The sequence below is a fragment of the Corvus brachyrhynchos genome, unplaced genomic scaffold (genome assembly GCF_000691975.1).
Source record: "Corvus brachyrhynchos isolate BGI_N302 unplaced genomic scaffold, ASM69197v1 scaffold105, whole genome shotgun sequence".
NCBI classification, from domain to species: Eukaryota; Metazoa; Chordata; class Aves; order Passeriformes; family Corvidae; genus Corvus; species Corvus brachyrhynchos.
The window spans coordinates 3,880,151-3,890,776 of NW_008238452.1; the positions used below are offsets into that span (position 1 = coordinate 3,880,151).

A 10,626-nucleotide genomic window follows, 5' to 3' on the forward strand; every position below is an offset into this window, starting at 1 on the left:
TATGTGGAGTAGAATCTTCTAAAAACTTCTAAAATGAGTGCAGTGATATTTCCCTCTGCTTGAATGTGTTTATTTGAAGGCTTTATCAGAGAGCATTGCATCAATCCAGGGTGGCTGTGTGGGAAAAGATGGCTATGATGAAATTTTAGCAGCAACATACTCAGGTAAGCTTCATATCACTGACACAATAAATGCCGTGTGTGGTGAGGTGATGAAATGAAGCAGGTTATGTTGTTAGTGCAGCTCACATCTCTTAAAATTTTGTGTTCTGATCGGAACCAGAACAACGTTTTGTTGAAAAGATCTCTTCTGATTTAATATTTACTCTTAAAGAAAATGTTTCTTAAACTGTGGGGATTTTATGTTTTAAGATATTCATCATGTGTAGCACAGTGACTGGCTATACTTTGGTGTAAACTGCTGCCTCACTGTGATGAAATACTGAGTATGTTATGTCTGAAGGATTTATTTATGATTTTTTAATATATATTAAAAATGTTGACAGACAAGCATGTTTTTCTTTTGTTTTCATGTCTTTTACAAAATCTTGTTCCTTTTCAGCTTCACAGGGCTTTAAATGGGGTTGGTTTTGCTTTCAGTAGAAAATAAAGCTCCCCCATGTGTGGCATCTCAGCAGCTCCTCTGTGAGACTTGAGGTATTGGCCTGATTGTAACAGAGGCCGTGATAAACATGCTGCATATGCCAGCTGCTGGGAGCTAAAATATTGCTAATTCTCTCTCTTTAGTTACCTTCAGTTCTAAAATTTAACCTGTTAAAACTTCTTGTAATGAAAAATCATGTCATTTGGCAAGATACAATCCTCAGTCAGTTACTGAGAAATAATGGTGTTCCAAGTAGCTCTTTTAAACATTTTTGGGTGATCAAAAGATTCTTACACCTGACCTCATATGAATTGTTTTGGTGTGATTGGCCACAGTACTGTTGCAGCCTAAGTCCTTTGTGGCTTTTAGTGGGAACGTTGTAAAGATCCATGGATCATAGAAGAAAGGGAAAAAGTGAAAGCCTGTGTTCCCCTGTGAGCTTTCAAAGGTGAATTCTGGTAGGATGTGCACTAGACTGATTTTGGTATGTCTGCATATCATGCCTGAGGTATCAGAATGTAATCAACTAATATTTACTTTTATAAATGAATGTAATTTAGTAAGCAAAAGTATAACTTTTTCAAGCAGCAGCATTCAATCTCTAAGCTCACTGAGCAGCATACAGTTTGCTATAAACACATTGCACAGCTTTTGTTTTGTTTCCAGCTATAGTACTGCCAATAATGCAAGGTTTTGTCAGAAAAAGAGAGGTGAGAAAAAATCAAAGTGCTCAGTTAAAAACTGTCGTAGAGGGATTTATTGCTCAAAGTACTTAATGAAAAAGAATAACTAATGTTTTCCAGTTTAAGAATGAAACCCATAGAAAATTATGCTCAGAGTCTAGGATTAATCCTACTAAAAAGGATTAAATTAGGCTCAATTCTCTCTACCCAGTGTGTGGAAAAAACATCCCTCCATGCATACAACAGCTGAGTGTAGACTTTTCTTTTTAGCTTATAAGGAATATAAACTTCATATATTGGTTTAGGCTGGCTGACAGGACTGACTACAGAACCTGTCCATAGAGAAGGTGGATCAGGGGAAGAACTAAAATTAAGTCAAGAAATGCAGAGCAAGATTTCATCCTTAAGGTAATTCCACTAGAAAGAAATTTAAATGGAAGAATTGAAATGTTAAAAGTTGAAATGTCATCTCTCCTTCCTATCTCACTGGATTTTCTTTGTCATTAATATATCTAGAAGTAGAATCAAACCTTTTCAAAGCAGAAATGAATAGCAGCCTCCTTTCACGGTCTTTTCCTATCTTGCCTTCACATGATGGTATCTTAATACTTTCTGCCTCAGTATCAGCAAGATTCCTTTCTTCTGTGCTGCTCTATAGCTTCTAAATGATGGCAGGAAAGAAGTCACTATCATATTATTCAAAATGCATTGCATTCTTGAAGGAAAAAGACTGTCCTTTCCTGTGTCTCAGGAAAGCTTTTTAGGCAAGGAGCATGTAAAATCTACATGTCCATGTGATAGAGTTTATATTTTATCTTTGCAAAGTATGTGGAAGGGGAGTCATCAGTCACTTCTGGCTGGAAAATTGAGGACAGGAGATAAACATGATTGTCTTGCAAGTTTACCTAATTTCTAGGGTAGCTTTTATAGTTGCCTTTTTTAAAGACGTTAGAGTGGTTTCCCTTTTCTAGGAATGAATTGGAACAACTGCAGATAAAAGTACTTCAGGAACGGGAGAAATACCAGCAGTCCTCTCAGTCCAGCACTGCAGTTTCCTCAGTACCTGCATTCAGTGTGAATGACAAGTTCACGTTGAACAAGGATGATGCCAGCTACAGCCTCATCTTGGAGGTGCAGACAGCCATAGATAATGTCCTGGTGCAGGTCAGTGGGGCTTTGTTCTTGTTGGCTTTCTTGATGCATAAATAAAACACTCAGACACTTTCTAGTTCAAAAAGCCAAGTTATAGCACCTTAAGTACTTGGTTTTTTAAAAGTCTGAATTGTTGCAAGCGGGAGCTGAAGTGTTCAATGTTGCAGTATTGAACTAACTGCTGTAAATGCTTGTTAGGGAACAAATACAACAAACTTTTACTGAGCAGAGCAATGTTACATTACCAAAATAAACCACAGTGCCTGCTGTAACAGAAGATTTCTTTGTAACTTTGTGTTTGCTTTTGCGTGTCCTTATTTAAACACCAATTAAATGAGGTGCACATTCTCACTTGCCAGTTAAGTACTCTGTAGTGGAAAATTAATTTCAGAGTCTTATGGGCCACCTGTGCACTTTCAGTGTGGAACAGTATCTGATTTGTGTGCAGTTGGGGAGAAATATTCCTGCCCATCACAGCAACGTTGGTTAATTATTCCTCCTACTGTATCAGCTGAAATTAACGTCATCTTCGGTAGTCAGAAAGAGTAGCGGTACTGAATTACCTTCTTTTGGGAAATGCATGAGGAGAAAAATGTGACAAGGAGGAATTTATGAGGCGAGCTGGCTACAACAAATGGGAAAGAACTGCTGTAGGATTTTATTTTTCACTTCTTAATAAAAATCCTTTTTTTAGTAAGGATGTTACAGAGCAATGCTAAGCTACAGCTAATTTGCCACTCTATAATATCTGATGTTTCTAGAGCTAAATGGGGAATAATGAAATTGTTTAATCTACCTTTCATGTCTGAAAGATAGTTACAGATTTTACACTGAAGTTGTGGTAAGCCAGCCCCCCAGGAGTTCAGGACTCTGTAAGGGAATAAGAGAAAGATCATCATGTTACTCCAGGATTAAGTAGTAAGCTGCATGTCTGTTAGGCTTTTGCCTCTCAGATGAAGCAATCTTCTTGCCTCTCCCTTATTAAAAACATTGATGACAGTTAGAGGATAAATGCACTTGGAGCTACTCAGAAACGTAAGCTCTTTATTTTTCCTTCCTCCTGTGTGCTGCAGAGTGATGCCCCACTAGACTTGCTGGATGTGGATAAAAATTCTGCCGTCGTTAGTTTTAGCAGCTGTGATTCTGAGGTGAGTGAAACAGAGATGATGTTTGTAGAGATTACATGGTGAAAACACTGAGTACTGTGTAGTAAAAGTAGAACTTGGAGGACATTTAGTAGATGAGCAGTTTAATATTCAGTTAAACTACTCATCTGGTAATTGTGGAGAGCACAGCTGCATTAGAGATACTGCAGAATTAGGAGTTAGTAGCACATCCTGATGTAAGGAAAACCTAAGTATGTGCAAAAATATCAGCTCTCTTCTTTTTTTTTTTGTTCCTGAGGAGGATTGTGAGAGACACATTCAGTATTGCTCTCTTCTCTGTGTATCATAGGATCACGTACATTTACTTCCAAGCAATTTAGGTGAAGAGTGTTACTTAGTTAATTTCTAAAAACATCTTTAGAATGTGACAATTCTGCTGTGTGGGAAGTCAAATGTTTGCATGCTTTTTTTAGTATATAATAACTGCAGACTTGAATAGCTATGGAATTACTATTGACACTGAGGGCCTGGGGGGAAAATCCAGAAACTACCTTGCAGTTTATGAAAATCTTCTGTAAAATCTTTTTCCTTCTAACAGTCCTTTATTTTAGTTTTAAGAACTGAATTTGCACATCGTTGTTCTGCCCTGGAGCTCCCAGAAATCAGCTTTTTATTTTAGGTTTCTTGCCATTTATGATGATTAATTTAACACTTTTTCTGGTGTATTTTCTTACTGATCCTGCTTTAGTTTTTGAATGTTGAACTAATTTTGCAGATGAGTGGGGCAGGCTGACATGCATTTTTCAGATGAAAAGTAGGTATCTATGTAATCTTCATAGAGATACTAAAGAGTGTAAGAGGCTTTGGTTGTATTCTCCTTATAGAGAGATTTAATTTTTTTAAACTCTACCATAATTAAAACTAATTGGAACATTCAGAGGAACAAAGGATTGCTTTTTTGTATTTAACCCTTGTAAATAGCTGTACATGCATAGCAAAAACTTTACTGTAACATGTCTACAGTTAAAACAGACCAGTAGAAATTTTGTGAATCCACAGGCCTATTTTGTATTATTTTCCTGTTTGTTTGGTTTTTTTTTCCTGTTCACAGCCAAATAGCAACTTTCTTCTTGCAACTTACAGATGCCAAGCAAATACAACAAGACTTGAACTTAAGGTAAAATGCTCAAAAATATCTTCCACAATAAATTAATGGTTATTCCTGCTCTGGAATGGAGAGTTCTCTACCTGGATCAGTCCAGTCTTTACTTCTGGTTCTTTCCTGAGAACCTTCTAACCTGGGGCTTGTGTTCCTTTTTTATTTGTCCTAGAGTTTCTAAAGGCTTCTAAAAATATGTCAGAGGGGAGCCCGGGGTCCTTTTGAGTGTCCCTAAGATGAAAGCAGTGGGGACATCACAGATTGGGAAAATACTGAAAGCAATGTGTGGAACTTAAAGCAGAGGGAGGTGTGGGAGAGAAAGCTCTGGCACTGTTTATCCTTTGAAGTGTTTGAAGGAAGTTACATTGGGAACTAACAAGGGAATATAGACTCAATTTGTATTTTGGAGAGGAAGAAAATCGTGTCATTCCATGCTTATTACACTAAAGGCATGTTGGTGTTTTGGAGTTTATTTTTAAGGATCCACCAAATTCACACATTTTATGGCAACCAGCAGGGAAAGTAATGAAGGAAATCCTGACTAGAAAATCCTCAATGTGCACACAGGCATGAGGTTTTCTCTTTTTTACTGCAGCCTGCTAATCTGATACATGTTTATGTAAAACTCTCAATTTTGAGGCTTTTTATTTTAGAATATCATAAAATTAGTTAGTGGGTGTTATTTTATTAGTATTTGATTCATCTAATCCAGCAGCACTTCATTGGACACTGCTTCATCTTATTTTAAGACTCATCTCCTTTATTTATATTGACACTACCAAGTAAATACAATACTCTAAATATTCTTGAAGTGCTACAGTATTTCTTTAACATACTTTGAATATTCACCAAATTTCCAAATGATAAAATAATATTTTTCTTTTTCTTCTTTTCTGTGGGTCCTTCTTTTCTCTGCAGGTTCGCTCGATTGAAGGACAGTACGGGACACTCCAGGCATATGTAACTCCCAGAATTCAACCAAAAACCTGTCAAGTTCATCAATATCAAATTAAGCCACTTTCACTTCACCAGAGAACTCATTCTATTGACCAGGACAGGTATTTGCAAAGAAAAATCAATGCCTTTTTTCGCTTGGAAAAAATGACACAGTCCAGCTGAAGCATTTGCTCTGTAAACATTAGTATGGAATTTCTAAGCCCTAAACTACACTTTTGAGCCTGTAGTTCCATTTTGTGGGTTTCTTAATAGAAATTACGGATTAAATAGGTTCTTTGCCATTCTTTATCCTTGTTTTAGGGTTATTTTTCATTTTACTGCCCTGGGTTATAGTCCGGCCCCATGTGTAGAGCTGAGGGTGTGGTAGAAAGGAAACTCTCCTGTGGAGGTAACTGTGTCTTTTCAGTTTCAGCCTCATTCTGTGCTCCACCCTTTTCCTCTAACTTTTTTCTCACAGCTAATTTGGCCCCAAAACTGAGCCAAGACTTTTTTTACCTTTATCTCTGTGTTATAGGAATTTAGTATTTTACACAATTTCTAGTGGATTTTTGCCCACCCTCAGCTAATATCTTGTATTGTCTCCAAGGATATGCTTGTTCCAACCAAAACTGAAAGACTGAAGGGATGATACCAACAGCTTCAGTATGCAAATGAGCTCCACTGTGCCTTGTTCTTGATAAAAATGCGATGTCTGAGGTTTACAGCACGGGAGGCTTTTGAGGATCTGTCTTAGCCATATTTGCTGTTGTCAGTTACTCACCTTTGTCCTAAATTTCGGGTTTAACAACTTGCAACAGGATATCAAAAACTTCCAACTTGTTTTTTTTTCCGGATCTGACATGCCTAGTGGGAGGTAAAACTTGAATGAGCATGTAGCTTTGCATCTTGCAGTACAGAAAAATAGCTGTAATCTGCAATATGTGTCTGTACTTAGGGAGAGACCTGGCTTTTTACAGGCTGCTGATTAAAAGGAAACCACCATGTGGAACTAAGCTTTTTACATGGACAGTGTCCCTCCTTCTTAACTATCTTTTTTTCTTCTTTTAATTTCACAATGTCACAGGCCCATGAATACACTGATGCTCAAAGGCCAGTTCAGTTTTGCTGAAATTCACTCCTGGATTGTGTTTTGCTTGCCTGAGGTGCCTGAAAAGACTCCTGCTGGAGAGTGCATCACCTTTTATTTTCAGAACACCTTCCTGGGAACACAGCTTGAAACTACCTACAGGTAAAATACAATTACTAAACTTAATGCATGCATATGTGTTTAAGTTTGTTCATTTAAAATTTTTCTTCCTTTATAGAAAAGGTGAGGGATATTTTAAATCTGACAACATCTCTACAATATCTATCCTCAAAGATGTGCTTTCCAAAGAGGCTACTAAAAGGAAGATTAATCTCAAGATATCATATGGTAAAAATTTCTTCTCTATTTTGTTGTTCTTCAGTTCATTTGATATTCCCATAAATGGAGTATGTAGTACTCATTTGCTTGTTGGGATTCTTTTTTACTCCCTGCTAGATGTAAATGAAGAATCTGTGAGGCATACATTAAAGCTTATCCACCCTAAATTAGAGTATCAGCAGCTGCTGGCCAAGAAGGTTCACTTAATAGATGCTTTGAGAGTAAGTATCTGGACTCCTGGGGTTTGATTTTTATGGGGGATTATGCTGTCAGGTACCAAACCATGGCTCGAGTCAGGTGTGTGTTGTGTGGGGATCTGTTCCCTTTCTGTTCCCTTAAATGAAATTAAAGCACGTGTTTTAAGTGTCCAGGAGACAGATTTCTTGAAGGAAAATTCTTTTTTGCTATATAACTAGTGAATAACATGTGGGATTACTGAAGATGCTTAAATTGGACAGCAGAAGGGCAGCCAGCTTTATCATCTAATGTTCTCTTCTAGCCCACTGTTATTTTACAGCTCCTTCTGTCTCTCTTTCCACTAACATGTATAGTTTTTTAGATCATCCAGGCCAGATGCAACTCCTTTGCTTTGGAACTTAATACCATTCTCTCATAATTTCTGAATCATCTGCTTTTCCATCTTTTGCTTAATACCCTCCTCAGCAGTCTTTGGGAGGTACCAGTTAGGCAGCTTGCCTCAGTTCTTGGACTTCTTTGCCAACAACCAGAATTTTGCTGTTAAAAACTCACCATCATCAAGTTGGTATTTTTTATTTAATGGGAGGGGAGGTGAAAATGGACAACCAGTTATCTCTTGTCCTTTTGGGGTCAGCAAATACTTGTCAGAATTATTTAGATAGTAGAAAAGCTGGCTACTAAGGAGAATGGTGTGAATCTTTATTATCACTAAAAGGTTTTTACTTGGGCTTGGTTTGGCAAACCAGGGATGTAAACACTATTAGAGAGTTTATTCTTAATGCATACTGTGTTTGTGCAATAATAATGGTGTTGTACATTTTGCTTGTTTTAGGCTTTTTTTAGAGAGCAAATCTTCAACAAATTATTTTGTCACTCAGTTTTTGGATGATAACTTATTGATCGGGAGTAAAATAATCTAATGATTGATGAAAGCTGTTATCCCAGCAGACTCACAGTGCACAACATAATTACCTCTTGTCTAGAACAGAAGTGTCTTTCTGTGGAGGATAAAAAGATCTCTACTATCGACCATCCCACATTGGTCTGCTGGCATTTTAGAAGAGGCCTTCAAAACTTCTTGCTGTCACAAATTGAGTGATACTTTCAGAGTTTACTTTTACCTTCAGACTTCAGCGTGTGCTACACTTTTTTAGGAATTTACCTTCATTTTTAGACTAAGTATGGTCAAGGGCTTGAGTCTGTACAGTGTGATCCTGTTCTGGCTCAGAGCTGAAAGCTGTAATACACAGGATTCACAGGATTTTGAGAATCCAGTCTATGAAGTGACAAGTGACATCTGGCATTTCATTAGAAGACTAGAAAATGAGGCACTCTGAAAATAACACTTATAGTTTAGAAGGGGATTGTCTTCCCTTTGAAGTACTTCCTTCTGACATATCTAAGCTTAATTTCTTCTCACTTACCTGCTCTTATGAGACCTACCTGCTGTTAGTTCTTACCATTTTAAACTGTCTTTGAGGAATTACAAGTTCATGAAGGGAACGTGGACTTCCTGCTCCCAAAATACCGCAGCATTTTGGAAGAGGCAGATCAGCTGCTGGAGGAATACAAGAGACAACCTGCACATCTTGAGAGACTTTATGGTTTGTTGATAATTCAGCTTTATTTAATGGGGCTTCATGTCCAGAGACATGGCTGAAATAGACAGCTGCTTATATTTAGATGATTCTTGTCTTTATGGACATGGTTAAAGATAGTGTTCAAATTCAGGATGGCATTTAAAAATGTATAAAAGTTAAATGGTTTGGATTTGTTTACAATTAAACCATTGTTTAAAACATGAGGTTAAAAAAGTCTTCTAACAACTGGAATAGTTGGCACATAATCATGAGCTAAAAGTAGATACCTCCTACTGAAAACAAGGCAAATTATAATTTTTGGTATTTTACCTTTGCAGGTATGATCACAGATCTCTTCATAGATAAATTTAAATTTAAAGGCACCAATGTGAAAACCAAAGTTCCTCTCCTTCTGGAAATTCTGGATGGCTGTGATCAAGATGGACTGATTGCTTTTTTTGATGCTGCCTGACAAGGAAAAAGCAGAGTAATTTTTCTGGTTTTAACCAAGGCATTTCAGTATCAAGTCCAAAACACTTTTTAAGAAAAACACTTTTAGTCTTTTGTTGTACTGTCAGCTCTTAGGTTTTATTCATACTTATTACCATATTGGATACAGTAGTAAACTTCATATAAACTGTTGTGTATGTTAACTGTGTGCAGAGGTTTTATGTACAGTGTTAATATAATAGCTCAAGAACAATCAGATGTAAATACCAAATATCCTTTTGGCAAAAATGTTTTCACTACTGTTTAAGATTACATGGAGTAGCCTGTCCCCCAGCTGCAAGAATGGATGAAGAAACTGGTTTCCAGAGACTTGGATGGATTTGGGAGACGTCTGTGTGTTTAAGCTGTACCTAACTTAGTTTTGCCTGTTGTGTTGAGAATGTGGTATGAGAATGTCACCAGACTTGATGTAGCTGGTGTATGAAGAGAGGGAGAAGAACTCTAAAATTTAGACTGAAGACAGCTGCATTTAAACTCTTGTTTAGGGATGGATGGCATTAAACTTCCTCCATGCTTCCCTAGCGTCCTTGTGCTTCATTTCAAAACTCCACCTACCTTCTCACTTGGTTTTATTTAAAAGAGATGAAGCAGCTTGTGGAGACAGGGATCTGTTCACAAGGAAAAAAGACCAACTCCACTGAAGTGGCATAGAACCATCCGCCAGGGTGGAAGAGACCTTTGAGATCATCAAGTTCCACCATCAACTTGTCATTATCACTGTAACCCCTAAACCACATCCCCCAGCACCAGATCCAGACACCTCTTAAACCCCTCCCGGGATGGTGACTCCACCACCTCCCTGGGCAACTTCTTCCACCCTAACAGTGACAATTTTTTTCCTAATTGTCTAATCTGAGGGTGGTGAGGCCCTGGCACAGGTTGCCCGAAGAAGCTGTGAATGCCCCATCCCTAGAACTGCTAAAGGTCAGGTTGGATGGGGCTCCAAGCAACCTGGTCTAGTGGAAGGTGTCCCTGCCCATGGCAGGATGGTTGGAACAAGATTAGCTTTGTGGTCTGTGATTCCTTGATAATCTGAATCTCCCGTCTCAGCTGGAGGCCATTTCCTCTTGTCCCCTCACTGCGGGCACCTCACTACACCCTCCTTTTAGGGAGCTGTAGAGAGTGATGAGGTCTCCCCGCCGAGCCAGCTTTTCTCCCGAGTAACTCCCCCCTCTCCCTCAGCCGCTCCTGCCGGGACGCCTTCACGAGCCCGGCTGGGCAAGCTCCAGCACGCTTCCCACACACGTTTCCCGGCGGGAAGGCCTGAGGCGCT

General features: G+C 38.4%; 1 protein-coding gene across 1 annotated transcript in view; it reads left to right on the forward strand.

Moving 5' to 3' along the window:
- The window catches only part of BBS7 (Bardet-Biedl syndrome 7), a gene marked incomplete at its 5' end in the record, with an annotated part of 15,004 nt that extends 5,134 nt beyond the window's left edge, over positions 1 to 9,870 (forward strand). Inside the window, 11 exons of the mRNA XM_008635735.2 lie at positions 80 to 164; positions 1,592 to 1,694; positions 2,258 to 2,450; positions 3,512 to 3,586; positions 4,656 to 4,721; positions 5,622 to 5,761; positions 6,724 to 6,888; positions 6,965 to 7,074; positions 7,183 to 7,286; positions 8,744 to 8,867; positions 9,182 to 9,870. Coding sequence (XP_008633957.2) covers positions 80 to 164; positions 1,592 to 1,694; positions 2,258 to 2,450; positions 3,512 to 3,586; positions 4,656 to 4,721; positions 5,622 to 5,761; positions 6,724 to 6,888; positions 6,965 to 7,074; positions 7,183 to 7,286; positions 8,744 to 8,867; positions 9,182 to 9,315 — 1,299 coding nt within the window. The remainder of the gene's footprint in view (positions 1 to 79; positions 165 to 1,591; positions 1,695 to 2,257; positions 2,451 to 3,511; positions 3,587 to 4,655; positions 4,722 to 5,621; positions 5,762 to 6,723; positions 6,889 to 6,964; positions 7,075 to 7,182; positions 7,287 to 8,743; positions 8,868 to 9,181) is intronic.
- Positions 9,871 to 10,626: the final 756 nt, after the last annotated feature.